Source organism: Prionailurus viverrinus, chromosome X (genome assembly GCF_022837055.1).
Source record: "Prionailurus viverrinus isolate Anna chromosome X, UM_Priviv_1.0, whole genome shotgun sequence".
NCBI classification, from domain to species: domain Eukaryota; kingdom Metazoa; phylum Chordata; class Mammalia; order Carnivora; family Felidae; genus Prionailurus; species Prionailurus viverrinus.
Genome location: NC_062579.1, coordinates 118,000,891 through 118,016,836, shown reverse-complemented (window position 1 = coordinate 118,016,836; position 15,946 = coordinate 118,000,891). Strand labels below are relative to the sequence as shown.

At 35.2% G+C, this 15,946-nt stretch overlaps 1 protein-coding gene across 1 annotated transcript; it reads right to left on the bottom strand.

The window, feature by feature from the left end:
* Positions 1-3,735: 3,735 nt before the first annotated feature.
* Positions 3,736-4,692, bottom strand: LOC125157328 (eukaryotic translation initiation factor 4E type 2). Its single transcript, XM_047843930.1, has one exon. The coding sequence runs from the start codon at positions 4,663-4,665 to the stop codon at positions 3,928-3,930; it is 738 nt and encodes a 245-aa protein (XP_047699886.1). The 5' UTR covers positions 4,666-4,692; the 3' UTR covers positions 3,736-3,927.
* Between the last annotated feature and the right edge of the window lie 11,254 nt (positions 4,693-15,946).

The window sequence follows — 15,946 nt, the reverse complement described above, 5'->3', positions numbered from 1 at the left end:
GATTTAATTTATGTTTCTTTTTTATATTTTCTTACAGTAGAAGCTTAGACTTTTTAATTTGAGTTCCTTCTTCCCTATATAAGCACTTATTAACATATATGTCCCTGTAATGCATGACTCTGGCTGAATTGCACAAACTCTGACATTTTTATTTTTATTAAATTGAAAGTGCTTCTATTTCACTGAATAGTTTCTTTTGATACACGAGTTACTAAATATGTGTTTTGTAGTTTCCAAATATTTTGAGACTTTGCAGAAACCTCTTTTGTTATATTCTTCAGTTTAATTCCATATGGTTAAGGAACGAGTACTTTGATTAATAGTGTTGTTAGGTTTCTTCTATATTTCCAGATATTTTATTTATCTTCTACTATAATTTACTCAGAAAGCAGTGTTTAGCCTCTGAATATAATTGTAGATGTGACTATTTCTCCTTTTAGTTCTATGAGTTTTTGCTTCATATGTTTTGAAGCTCCAATTTAGGTGTATACATGCTTAGGATTGTCATGTCTTCTTAATGAATAAACTCTTCCATCACTATGTAATGTTCCTATATATCCACATTAATTTTCCTCCTTATGAAGTCCAATATTTCTGATATCAATATAGTTACCCCAGCTTTCTAGTTTTCCAAATTATCAAATAGAAATTTTTTTCCTTTTGGTATACAGTTGTTCTAAGCTTTAATGTACATATAGATTTGTGTAACCACAACCACAATCAGGGTATAGAACTTATCACGCTCCAAAAAAAATTTCATGTGCTACTCATTTATAGTCATAACTTCCCCTGGCACTTAACCTTGGCAACAACTCATCTGTTCTCCATCACTTTACTTTTGTCTTCTCAACAAAGTCATATAAATGAAATAATAGAGAATGTAACTTATTGAGACTGGTTTCTTTCACTCAGAAAGCTGCCTTTGTGGTTCATCCAAGTTGTATGTATCAATAGTTCATTCCATTTAATTGCTAAGCAGTAACCCATTGTATGGATGCACCACAGTTTGTTTATCCATTCATCTGTAAAAGGACATTTGGGTAAATATGAATATATTTTGGCAAATAGGAATAGAGCTGCTATAAACATTCATGTCTAGGTTCTTGTGTGAACTTAAATTTTTATTTCTCCCAGGAGTGGCATTGATGACTCATATGGTGTCTGTATGCTTTGGAGAAACTACCAAATCATTTTCTTCATTGGTTGTACCATTTTATATTCCCACCAGTAATGTATGAAAGTTTCAGGTGTTCTTTATCCTTGCTTGCATTTAGTGATGCTCTTTAAAAATTAAAAACACTTTGGGGCACCTGGGTGGCTCAGTTGGTTGAGCATCCAACTCTTGATTTTGGTTCAGGTCATGATCCAGGATCGTGGGATCTAGTCCTGCGTCAGGCTTGGTGCTGAGTGTGGAGCCTGCTTGGGATTCTTTTTCTCTCTCTCTCTCTCTGCTCCTCTCCCCAATTCATGCTCTGTCTTTCCCTCTCTAAAATAAAATAAGTTTAAATTTAAAAACATTTTTGTTTTAATTTTAACCTTTCTCAAATGTGTGCTGTGGTATTGAATCATAGTTTAATTTGCATTTATTTATGGTTTATGATGTAGAACACTTTGGTGGAGTGCTTACCGACATCTTTTGCCAATCTTAAAATTGTGTTCTTTCTTTTCTAATATTAGAGTTTTGAGACCTCTTTATATATTATGCACATAAGTCTTTTGTTGGATATATGATTTGCAAACATTTTCTTTCTGTTTGTAATTTGACTTTTTATTTTTTTTCTCAGAACAAATATTTTTAATTTTGAATATACCTAATATATCAATTTTTCCCTTTATGGATGATGCTTTTGGTGTCATGTTTAAGACTTCTTTGCCTAACTCAAGGTCAAGAAGATTTGACTCTAGGGTTTTTTTTTAAACATTTGTAGTTTTTCATTTAACATTTAGATCTTAATTTTGGTATAAAGTGTGATGTTTAGGTAAGAGATTCATTTTTTAACATAGATGTTTAGTTGTTCCAATATATTGAAAAGGCCAACATTTCTCAATTGAATTGGCTTTGTCCTTTGTAAAACCTCTAAGTAAGAGATCTGTATGCTGAAAACTATAGGAAGCTTATGAAAGAAATTGAAGGTGCAAAGAAATGGAAAAACATTCCATGCTCATGGATGGGAAGAACAAATATTGGTAAAATGTTGACACTGCCCAAAGTAATCTACACATTCAAAGCAATCCCTATCAAAATAGCACCAGCATTCTTCACAGAGCTAGAACCAACAATCCTAAAATTTGTATGGAACCAGAAAAGACCCTGAATAGCCAAACTAATGTTGAAAAAGAAAACCACAGCTGGAGGCATCACAATTCTGGACTCTAAGCTGTATTGCAAAACCGTAATCATCAAGACAGTATGGTACGGGCACAAAAACAGACACGCAGATCAATGGAACACAATAGAGAACTCATAAATGGATTCATAAGTGTATGGCCAACTCATCTTCAACAGAGCAAGAAAGTATCAACTGGAAAAAAGACAGTCTCTTCAGCAAATAGTGATGGGAAAACTGGACAGCAACATGTAGAAGAATGAACCTGGACCACTTTCTTACACCATAGGCAAAAATAAATTCAAAGTGGAATAAAGAGCTCAGTGTGAGACAGGAAACCATCAAAATCCTAGAGGAGAAAACAGGCAGCAACCTCTTTGATCTCGGCTGCAGCAATTTCTTACTAGACATGTCTCTGGAGGCAAGGGAAATAAAAGCAAAAATGAACTATTGGGACCTCATCAAGATAAAAAGTTTCTGCACAGCAAAGGAAACAATTGACAAAACTAAAAGGCAACTGACAGAATAGAAGATATTTGCAAATGACGTGTCAGATAAAGGGTTAGTATCAAAAATCTATAAAGAACTTATCAAACTCAACACCCAGAAAACAAATAATGCAGTAAAAAAATGGGTAGAAGACATGAATAAATACTCTTCCAAAGAAGACATCGAGATGGCTAACAAACACATGAAAAGATGAATCATCAGGGAAATACAAATCAAAACCACAATGAGATACCACTTCACACCTCTCTGAATGGCTAAAATTAAGAACGCAAGAAACAACAGGTGTTGGCAAGGATGCAGAGAAAGGGCAATCCTTTTGCACTTTTGGTGTGAATGCAAACTGGTGCAGCCACTCTAGAAAACAGTAGAGAGGTTCCTCAAAAATTAAAAATAGAACTACCCTATAAGCCAGCAATTGCACTGCTAAGTATTTATCCAAAGGATACAAAATGCTGATTCAAAGGGGCACATGCACTCCAAGGTTTATAGCAGCACTATCAACAATAGCCACAGTTTAGAAAGAGCCCAAATGTCCGACTGATGAGTGGATAAAGAAGATGTGATATATATATATATATATATATAATACATATATGATATATATGATACATGATATATATATGTATATATGATATATGTATGATATATATAATGGAATACCACTTGGCAGTCAAAAAGAATGAAATTTTGCCATTTGAAACAACAACTTACATCCAGGAACTAGAATGTATTATACTAAGAGAAATAAGTCAAATAAAGATAAATATATGATTTCACTCATATGTGGAATTTAAGAAGCACCACAGATGAATATAAAGGAAGAAAAGGAAAAATAAGATAAAAACAGAGAGGGAGGCAAAACAAAGAGACTCTTTTTTTTTTTTTTTTTTTTTTTTTTAGTTTAGCACCATTTATTAAGTGATCTCAGCTGTTGTTGTAGCTGCTGCGTGTCAGCCTGTTCTTAAAACATAAAATGCTCTTCCAATTCCTCTTGTCCAGGACAGAAGGATCTTCCAGGTAGCTCGCCAACAAAACAAGAGACTCCGATGAGGCCAGCTTCAATGATGGTGCCATCCAGAGAGGGAGAGGGTCATGGCACATTCAACCGCGGCTTCCAGAGGTTTTGAAAAAGGAGCCTTTGGGGGCCCAGCCTGCCTGGCATTTTGATGCTGTCGGTGTGGGTTTTGTACTCCATAATGGTGTTGGGAGGTAGGTTAAGCACTCGCCGAAGCGTATCCCGGATTCGGGCTGTGGTTGCTTGGTCACTGGCAGTCTTATTCCATATTGAAATAATGTCCTCCTGAAACCGGACAGAGACCACAGCCCCACAGATCTCCTCCCCAACCATGAACTGTTCCCCCAACATGGCCAGGATGAGATTCTCCCAGCAACGGGATGCCAAGCCCTTCCGCAGCCGAATAATCCACTTGCCACCATTTTTATTTGCATCATCCTCCCACATAGGTTTAATTCCTTCTTTGAAGAGATGGAAGTCGCTGTGGCCTGTCAGGTCCCCGGGACGGACCATGTGGCTGTAAAACCTCCAGAACTGCTCCACAGAGGCAAAGGTGCCAATCTGTTTGATATTCTGTTCATAGCTCTGTGAGCTAGTGGGACGGCCGGGGGTTCTTCTGGAGTACCAGAAAGTATAGTTGTACTGCAGGGGATGCTCTGCTGGTCCAGGGACAACAGCCTTCCTCTTACTGCTGCCCTGACTCTTGTCTCGTTCTGTTTTTTCCTTCTCACCATCTTTCTGTGTGCTGTTTTCTTCATTCTGATCATGGTCCCCACTGTCATCGTCTTTCAATGCGTCGAACTTGTTGTTCATCCTCTCACCGCCCCAAAGAGACTCTTAAATACAGAGAACTGGGGTTGCTAGAGGGGAGGTGGGTGGAGAATGTGTTAGTGAGTGATGGGCATTAAGGAGGGCACTTGTTGGGATGAGCACTGGGTGTTGTATCTAAGTGATGAAGCACTGGGTTCTATTCCTGAAACCAATACTACACTGTATGTTAACTAACTTGAATTTAAATAAATAAATTTTATAAAAAAACTCCACAGGCATTTTTGTATTAATCAATTTCTGGACACTCTAGTTTCATTGATCTGTATGTCTATCCCTTAGCCAATACCACATGGTCTTGATTACTATAGTTTTATAGTAAGTCTTTTTAATTTTTTAAATGTTTATTTTTGAGAGAGAGACAGAGACAGAGAGAGAGAGCAGTGGAGGGACAGAGAGAGAGGGAGACAGAGAGAGAGGGAATCAGAAGCTGGCTCCAGGCTCTGGCTCTCAGCACAAAGCCCAACGTGGGAGTTGAACTCACAAACTGTGAGATCATGACCTGAACTGAAGGTAGACGTTTAACCAACTGAGGCACCCAGGTGCCCCTATATATTAAGTCTTAAAATCAGGTAGTGTGGTTCTTCAAACTTTGTTTTACTTAAAAAAAATAGCTCTTATAGTTCCCTTGCCCTATGATAAACTTTTTGAATCAGCTTGCTTATATGTACAAAAACTTCTGCTGGGATTTTGATTGGCATTGCTTTTACTCTATAGATCATTTTGGTGAGAATTGACCGCTTTATTATGTTGAGCCTTTCAGTTCATGTTTTCTCTATTCAGTTCTTCTTTGATTTCTGTCATTAGCATTTTGTAGTTTTCAGTATACAGATAATATATTTTGTCAGGTTTATACATAAGTATTTCATTTATTTGAGGTATTGAAAATAGTATTTTAAAAATTTTGTGTTCCAATGTTTATTGTTGTTATATAGAAATATGATTTACATTTGTGTGTTGACCTTCTATCCTAAGATTTTGCTAAGCTCACTTGATAGTCTAGGAGTTTTTTATAGTTTCCTTGAAATTTTTACATAGATAATTGTATCTTCTGAGAATAAGGACAATTGTTCCATGCCATCCTGTATACTACTTGTTTATATTTCTTGCTTTATTCCACAAGTAAGAATTCCACTGCAATCTTGAATAGGAATAGTAAGATCAGACATCCTTGTCTTGTTCCTGATCTTAGTAGTAAGACATTCAATGTTTTACTAGAAAGTTTGGTATCAGCTCTAAGTTTTTTATAGATGTCCTTTATCAAGTTGAGTAAGGTCTTTTTTATTTTTTGTTTTCTGAGCATTTTTATTATAAGTGGATGTTGTGTGTTATTGTGAAATATTTTTTTCTGCTTCATTTTAGATTATTATACAATTATTTAGCCTGTTAATATGGTATATCATACTGATAAATTATGAAATACTGAGCCAGCCTTGCATTTCCCAGGTAAATCCCATTTATTATTTTTATATGTTGCTGGATTCTATTTGCTATTATTTTGTTGAGGATCATTGCATCTATGTTCATGAGGGGTACTGATCTTGTAGTTTTCCTATTATTCTATTTTATCTTGGTCTTAATATAAAGGTAATGCTAGCCTTATAAAATCAGTTACAACAATCTTCCTCCTGTTCTATTTTCTGGAAGAGATTTTATATAATTGGTGCTAAGTCTTTAAAACTTTGGGAGAAATCATCAGTGAAACCATCTGGATCTAGACATTTCTTTTTCAGAATGTTTTAAAGTATTCCACCAAGTTATATAATAGTGTATAGTACTGTTCCAGTTATCCATTTTATCTAGGATAGCCTTTGGTGGTTCCTGATTTTTAAGGAATTATTCAGTTTCATCTAAGTTCTTGAATTAGTTTACATAATTTTTTCTTAGTATTTTTTATCCTAATGCCTGCAGGGTTAGTAGTGATATCTCTTGTTTCATTCCTGATATTAGCCATTTGTGTCTTATTTCTCTTTAGCTCTATCTAGAGTTTTATGAATTTTCTTGATCTCTCCAAAAAAAAAAAAAACCAGCTTTTGGTTTCCTTGGTTTCCTCTATTTTTTTTGAATTTTAATTTCATTGATTTCTTATCATTTATTTCCTTTCTTTTGCTTGCTTTGTTTTTTTTTTCTTTTTTCCCCAGTTAAGGTGGAAGCTTAGATTATTGAATTGAGACCTTTCTTCTTTTTTAATCTAAACATTAAATGCTATAATTTTCTCCCTAAATATTCCTTTAGCTGCATCCAACAATCTATGTTTCATTTTAATTCAGTTCAGTGTGTTTTTATTTTCTTAAGACTTATTTTTGACCCATTGACTATTTAAGAATGTGTTGTTTAATTTCCAAGTGTTGTGGTATTTTTCCCATTGTATTTGTTATTGTTTGATTTCTAATTTGATTCCATTGTGCTCAGATAATATACTCTCTATAGGTTCAAGTTTTGAAAATTTATTGATGCTTGTTTTATGACCATGAATATTTTCCATTTTTGTGAATATTCCATATGTGCTTGAAAAATAGGTATTTTGCTGTTGGTGGGTAAAGTGACGTTTCTTCCATATGTACTTGATTTCTATATGAGTAAGCTGGGGTTGAGTTGAGGACTTGATACACAACTTGATGGAACACCTTTCTCACATTCCCTATTCTCAACGATCTCCACCACACTCTGGCCCCTAAGGAACTCCTTTTTGTTCTAGCTAGAAAGTCCATCTGTAGTCTGGTTCCTGCCTTGAATGGTTCTCCCCAATGGCCACATTGTGGGAGAATAAAAAATAGAAAAAGGGGTTCTTCTGACCTCACAGTTTTTGGGCCAACATTCTTGTTAGATGAATTCCCCTCTGAGAGTTTTAGGTGCCTACACAGGTTTTGCTGAAGCTCCCACGACAAGATAATAGCTAATATTTCAGTTTTACTTATTTTTGAGTTTTATGTAAATAGAATCATAAAGTCTTATGTCTGGCTTCCTTAATGCAGTCTTGTTTGTTAGATTCATCCATGTTGTTGATATAGCATTAGTTTATTCATTCCATTGCTGTTTAGTTTCTCATTGTATAAATAATCGCCATTAAAAATTAATTTTACTAGTTATGGATATTTTGATGTTTTTCTAGTTTGGAGCATTATGGATAATTTTACCATTAAATCTATTAAAAATGTCCCAGAGCAATTTCTGGGATATAAGTATGAACATGTCTTCAAATCTAGTAATACCCTAATATTCTCCCAAGAGATTATAGCAATCTACACTCCTACTAGCAGTGTTTAGGTCTTACTGGTGCTCTACATCTTTATTGACACTAGTTTTTGACTAATTATTTTATCAATCCTGGTTGGAATGTTGTATCTAGTATCTTATAGTGGTTTAATTCTGCATTCCTGTGTTTACTAAATAGGTTGACCACCATTTTACATGTTTATTGTCAATTTGAACATCTCTGATGAAGAGTCTGTTGTAGTCTCTTGCACATTTTACTATTATGTCATCTTTTCAGTATATGAAGTTCTAGAATTTCATAAATAGTATAGAATCTAGATGGTGGGCATATGTGCATTCATTATATAATTCTTTCACTTTTCATGTATTTGAACATTCTCATAATTAAATGTTGAAAAAATCTCCATTATCACCCACAATTCTATGTTGGGTACATAATACTGCAATGGAAACAGTCAGAGGCAAGAATATTTTTTTTCCTTTAGAGGGAAAAATAATTAACCACCCTACTTCACAGACACAGTCATTATTATTCCTACACAGTGAAGATATGTGATTTTCCAAAACCTTACAAGAGTCACTTCATTCTAAGCAATATAAAAGATAATTACAGTATAGGTTTCTAGTATCCCATTTTTCCATCTGCAAGGAGGTCCTCACTGAATTTCAGCTCAAACGCCACTCCCAAAAACTCACTGTGAGGACCTATCACTTGGGAGCACTCCTAATACAAGAGTTATATCAGGCAGTGCCCAGCCTGGAAAACAGAAAGAGGGATTAAGTACAGAAAGTTGTTACACAGCTAATGAACAAACTGAATGAGGCAACTCAGTGAAGAAGAGTAGAAAATCTCTACCACCTCCAGGTCTGGAGGGACAATGGAGGAAGTGGTAGAACCTGAGAAAACCAGAAGCTGGTGTCACCCATTAAGAACCACAGTAGGGTCAGTCCTGTTGGACCTGGGACCCAGGAGGGAATTGAGCAACCGTCTGATAGGCTGTTCAGAGCTAAGTGAGAGAGAAAGGAGCGTCCTGGTTTCTCTGCTTCTCTTATATTCCAGTATTACACATCAAGGCCTCTTCTTAACTGAACCTATATGAAAGCTGGTTAACAAGGTAACCTGAGAAATATACTTCCCTACAATTCAGAGCAGTACATGCAAAAGGGAAAGCATATGAAGGCAAAAGGGCTAATGATTGGCATAGGGAGAGCTCTCTCTTTTTTCTTTTTTTTTCCTGAAAGATTTTCTTTAATATTGATGTTTTTTATTCCTTAAATATTTAGTAAAACTTGCTGATGAAGATATCTGTAGCTTTTTCTGAGAAAATTTTTAATTAATGATTCAATTTCTTTAATTATAATGCAACTATTGAGATTTAAAAATTCCTTCTAATGTATATTTTGGTAAGCTATATTCATCAGGATTTTGACAATTTTATTTAGAATTAAAAGCTTATTAGCAAAAGTTGTTTTTAATATCTTTTATGATCTTTTTTTTCCTTTTATCATTCTTTTCTTAGGTTTATTCATTTATTTTCAGAGAGTGAGAGAGCACATGCACGTGTATCTGCATGAGCAGAGGAGGGACAGAGAGAGAAGGAGAGAATCTCAAGCAGGTTCCGTGTTGTCAGCACCGAGCCTGATGCAGGGCTTGATCCCACAAACCTGTGATCATGACCTGAGCCAAAATCAAGAGTTGGATGCTTAATCAACTGAGGCACCCAGGCGTCCATCTCCTTTTATTATTCTTGATATCAATTATTAGTACCTTCTCTGATTTGTTCTTAATATAAATTACTAGGATTTTATCAATTTTTAAAAAATATTTCATCCAGAACCACAGGAATCTACCCCAAAAACCAAGAGCACACTTTGCACACTGTATGTTAGCCAATTTGACAATAAATTATACTAAATAAATAAGATTAAAATATTTCATCCAATTAATTAATTTTTAAAGTTTATTTATTTTGAGAGAGAGAGAGAGAGAAAGGGGGAGAGAGAGAAAGAGACTGAGTGAGCATGAGGGAGGAAGAGATATAGAGGTAGAGAGAATCCCAAGAAGGTTCCCCGCTCAGCACACAGCCTGACACAGGGCTCAATTCCACAAACCAAGAGATCATGACCTGAGCCAAAATCATGAGTCAGATGCTCAACCGAGCCACCCAAGGGCCCCTATTTAATTTTTTTAAAGTAATCTGTGCACCCATTGTGGGGCTTGAAATCACAACCCTCAGATCAAGAGTCACAGGCTTTACCAACTGAGCCAGCCAGGCACCTCTAGTATTTTATCAATTTTTTTTCAAAGGACCAACTTGGCTTTCTTCTCTTTTCTATGCTATGCTTATTTTCTATTTCATTAATTTATGCTCTTGTTATTTTTCCATATTTTTTTTGTTTTTATTGGGCTTAATTTTCTGTCCTTTCTTTAATTCTTTATGATGAATGCTCAGCTAATTGATTTTCAGACTGTCTTGTTTTTATTTATTCATTTTTTAAAATTTTTACTTAAATTTTTTTTAATGTTTATTTACTTTTGAGAGAGAGAGAGACAGAATGTGAGCCAGGGAGGGGCAGAGAGAGGGAGACAGAATACGAGGCAGGTTCCAGGCTCCAAGCTGTCAGCACAGAGCCTGATGTGGGGCTCAAACTCATGAACCGAGAGATCATGACCTGAGCCGAAGTTGACGCTTAACCAACTGAGCCACCCAGGCGCCTCAGCCTTCCTTATTTTCTAATACAGATTTTCCTCAACTTACAGTGGGGTTATGTCCTGATCATAAATTGAAAATATTATAGGTTTAAAATACATAGGATTTTAATATGTATAGGATATGTATAGGATTTAATATTGTAGGATATGTTCATAGGATATGTATATAGGATATGTATAGGATTTTAATATGTATAGGATATGTATAGGATTTAATTCATATCCCCTGCTGAACATCATAGCTTAGCCTAGCTTTCCTTAAACATGCTTACAACATTTATGTGAGCCTGCAGTTGGGCAAATCAACTCACACAAAGCATATTTGGTAATAAAGTGTTGAATATCTCATGTAATATATTGAATACAGTACTGAAAGTAAAAAATAGAATGGTTGTATGTGCATGGGTTGTTTACCCTTATGATTGTATGACTGACCATTGTATGACTGCAGCTCACTGCTGTTGCCCAGCATCAGGAGAGAGGATTATCCTATATATGTATCACTAGCTAGGAAAAAGATAAAAATTCAAAATTCCAAGTACAGTTTCTCCTGAATGCGTATCACTTTCATGCCATTATAAAGTTGCAAAATCATAAGTAGAGCATTGGTAATTCAGGGACTGGCTCTATGTACATTTCACCTATGAATTTTTCCTTTACACATGACTTTTTTCTGAATCTCACAGGTGTTTATATATAGTATTTTCATTGTCATTACACTCAAAATATTATTTAATTTTTATGGTGATATGTTCTTTGACCCACGAAATATTTATGAGTGCATTTCTTAATCTCCCAACCCATGGGCATTTTCCAGTTATCTTTCTGTTTTGTTTCTAGCTTAATTTTATTGTAGAAATTACTCTATCTGAAAGACAACTTATATAACAGAGGACATACTTTATATGATTTCCATCCTTTGAAATATGAAGTTTCCCTTATGATCTAGCATTTGGACAACTCTGTAAATGATTCATGATCAATTGAAAATAATATGAATTTGCACTTGCTGGATGCAGTATTCTATAGATATCCACTAAATCTAGTTCACTATTTGTATAGGTCAAATATTAAATGTACCGTATTTACTAATTTTCTTGTCTGCTTGATCTTTTAGAAACAAAGGAGGTGTGAAAAAATCTCATACTATGATTGTGAATTTGTCTATCTCCATTTTTAGTTTTACTGATTTTTATTTTATGTTATATTATTATATTTAATTATTAGATAAATACAAAATTTGAAAAGTTATAGCTTCTTGGTATCTTGAAGATTTAACATTAATAACTGTCCCTCTATTTCTAGTAATGCTTTTCACTGTGAACTCTACTTTGAAATTAATATAGATATGCTGAATTCCTTTTGATTTGTGGCTTTTGTATCATAGTTTCTCATCCTATTAGTTTCAACTTTCCTGTATCCTTATATGTTATATGTATCTCTTGTAAACACCATTTTATTCTTTCACAGTTACTATAATTACTTAAATATTTGGGATTAAGTAAATCATCTTACTTTTTGCTTTATTTTTGTCTCACCCATTCTACGTTATTTTCCTCTCTTTCTTTGCATTTTTTTCTGGATTGGTTGAGTTTTTTCCCCTGATTTTTCTCTCAAATAACTTGGAAGCTATGCATTCTTGTACTGTTGTTTTTATGCTTATCCAAAATATTCCTCTATACTTGCTTGAGTTATCAAATGCTTGTATAAAATAGTAATTATGTCCTTTTCTCTAATAAATGTTTGTATAAATTAGTAATTATGTCCTTTTCTCTAATAATGCAAGAGACTTGGAATATGTTAACTCTAACTCTTCCTACTTCCAAGTATTTGTTGTTATTTTAATTATATATTATTATTGTACATGTATACACATATAAACACATATATAAGCATCCATGAATAATTATATTGTTTTATACAGTTAATATTTATTTAAATTTACTGATAAAGTATTTACCATTTTTTTTGTTCTTTGTTACTCTTCATATCTTTGAGCTTCCAACTGGAATAATTTTCCTTATGCTGGAAAAACCTATTTTGGTGTTGCCTTTAGGAGAGATCTGATGGTGATAAATTTGCTTTGTTTTTGTTTGTCTGAAAACATCCTTATTTCACCTTCATTCTTGAAGTATATTTTTTTCTGAGTATAGAATTCTAAATTGGAAACTATCTTTCTTCTGTGTTTTGCAAACACCATACCATTGTGACTTCCAGTTTCTGGTGAGAATTTAGCTGTCAGTCTAATTATTGTTCTTTTTAAAAGTGTATTTATTTATTTAGAAAGAGAAATATAGTGTGAGTGGGAGAGGGAGAGGGAGAAAGAGAGAGAGAGAGGGAGAGAGAGAGAATCCCAAGCAGGGTCTGTGTCATGAGCACAGAACCCAATAATGGGGCTCAATCTCACCAATCATGAGATCATGACCTGAGCCAAAATCAAGAGATGGATGCTTAACTGATGAGCCCCTAATTATTGCTCTTTTGAGGTGTGGTAGGCTGAAGAATGCCCTCTAGATGATGTCTTTGACCTAATCCCTATAACTTGTGTATGCTACTTTCTATAGCAATTTAAAGATCTCAAAATGGGGAGGTTATCCTCAATTATCCAGATGGACCCTAAATGTAGTCACAAGTGTCTATATAATAAAGAAACAGAAAGAGATTTGACACAGACAGAAGGGAAGAGGGCAATGTGACCACCGAGGCAGAGACTGGAATGATGTAGCTACAAACCAAGGAATGCTGGCTGCCACAAGAAGCGGGAAGAAGCAAGGAACAGATTCTCCCCTAGATAATCCTGCTCATGCCTAGATTTTGGCCCTATGATACTGATTTCAGGCTAATGATCTCCATCAAGAACTGTGAATGAATACATTTCTGTTTCTTTAAGCCACAAATTTTGTGGTAATTTGTCACAGCAGACATGGGAAATTAATATCTGAAGATAATTTGTTTTATTTCCATATTTGGCATGATATACAATAGTTTTAGAATAGTACATCTAGAACAGCTTTATTTTTATTTTCCTTGTGTTCATAGGACTTTTTGAATCCATAGATTAATATCCTTTGTCATTGTAGAAAAGTTACCATTATCTCTTTAGATATTGTATTCACTCCATTCTCTCTCTCATCTCTTCCTCAATTCTTTTTACACTATGTTATACCTTCTCCCTGTGTTCTTTATGTCTCTCATTTCATCATGTATTTTTCATCTTTTTATCTCTACTTCATTCTAGATGTTTTCCTCTGATCTATTTCCCACCTTATTAATTTTCTCTCCTACTGTGACAAATCTGTTGTTATACCTACCTATTTGATTTTACTATCAGCAATTCTATTTTCTGCTTTAGAATTTTCATTGTATTATTTTCATTAATATTAGTTCCCTTAAAAAACTCACAATACATTTCATTTCCTTGAACACATAAACATGGTTATTTAAAAAATTTGTTAATGTTTATTTATTTTTGAGAGAGAGAGAAAGAGAAAGTGGGGGGGCAGAGAGAGAGAGAGAGAGAGAGAAAGAGGGGGCAGAGAGAGAGGGAGACTCAGAATCCAAAGCAAGCTCCAGGCTCCAAGCTGTCAGCACAGAGCCTGATGTGTGGCTTGAACCCACAGACCATGAGACCATGACCTGAGCCGAAGTCGGACACTCAACTGATTGAGCCACCCAGGTGCCCCTAAACATGATTCTTTTAAATCTGTGACTAATAATTCTTAAACCCAGAACCCTCTGACTCCATTTTAATCGTCTTTATTAGTTCATTTTTTGTTATTGTTTTCTCTTATTTTGGGAGTCTCTGCCTCACTGAACTGGGAAGTAAGTGGTAGGGGTTGGGGGAGCAGTCTTTATTTAAATGCCATAGATTCTTGCCTTTCTTGTGGAATATTTGTAGATGTTCTCAAATAGATGCTTCTTCATGTGCTGCTCATGCTTAGGACCATTTCCAGGGGCATTAAATGATTGTTTTTGTTGTTTGTATAATTTTCATTGTTTCACTTTGGAGAAGGTCAGCAGAAGCCTTCACACTGTCATGCAGGAAGATTATCTCTATCCTTCATTTTTAAATTAGCACAACTCCACAGAGTCCTTAGGTCAATACCTTTCTCCCAGCCTTCTCCAAAGGTCATATATATGAATGTTTTTCTCCCATGGACTTGACAAAAAATTTGTCCTTAATTTTGCTACCACCTAAAGTGCTTGCTTCTTCTCTTACTGTCTCTTGGATTTAGATCTAGTCAACGTCTAAAAATAGAGCATAATCACTTTTCTCATGAAGGTCTGACATTTCCTGGCATGGTATTAATACCAAGTTTTTCCTGACAGGTTGGATTTGAATTTTGACCAGCATGTGGCAGGCTGCTAGTAGTTCCTTTACTATTAGTCAAACTTGGTGATAAAGATGGGGAACATCTAAGTGTCCTCATTGCAGGCTGCTGTTATTTATAAAATATTAAACAGGTTTGAAATCCATATCAAGGCTAGGTTTCTATTGTGGGTCAATCATTCCATTTCTAGAAAAGCTTCTGAAATTTTGCAAAGACCATTCTTCTGGCAAAAAAAAAAAATTTACTGTGTTACTTCCCTTGTGCTTGAGTCCTTGCAGGACTGATTCCACCTTTTGAGAAGTGCTACATGAAGCTATCATGCACTTTGTTTTTGTTTTTTTTTAACGTTTTTTTATTTATTTTTGAGACAGAGAGAGACAGAGCATGAACGGGGGAGTGGCAGAGAGAGAGGGAGACACAGAATCAGAAGCAGGCTCCAGGCTCTGAGCTGTCAGCACAGAGCCCGACGCGGGGCTCGAACTCACGGACTGTGAGATCGTGACCTGAGCTGAAGTCGGATGCTTAACTGACTGAGCCACCCAGGCGCCCCGCTATCATGCGCTTTGGATCACCCTTGTTGTCTATTTCATGACATTTCCCTCAAGTCCTTTACTTGAAATGTGAATACTTGACCTTGAAGAAGTTATAATGCTGCATTTCCCCTTGAGTTTATATTTATTCCAGTGGGAATTATCTGTCTGAGGGTTTTACTTGTCTGCCTTTAATTCAGTTCCCTATCAGCTTCACTGGAGTCCAGGCATTTATCAAAGAATTAAGGATGCCACATGGTTGTTGAGCTCAAACTAAGAGTGTGGCAAGTCAAGCTAGATTGAATGTGCCCTGCAGGATAAGGCAAGCATCACAGTTGAAATTTCCATTCTCAGATCTTACATTTTCAAGAGAGTCTTTCCTGAGCATCATCAATTAAGAGTTACAAGACCTCGTGGATTTCCTTTGTTTCTTTTTTTTTAGTTTGTTTTTAAGTTTATTTATTTTGAGAGAGACA

Coding starts and splice junctions, on each gene's coding strand:
- LOC125157328 (XM_047843930.1), bottom strand. CDS start 4,665: ATGAACAACAAGTTCGACGCATTGAAAGACGATGACAGTGGGGACCAT.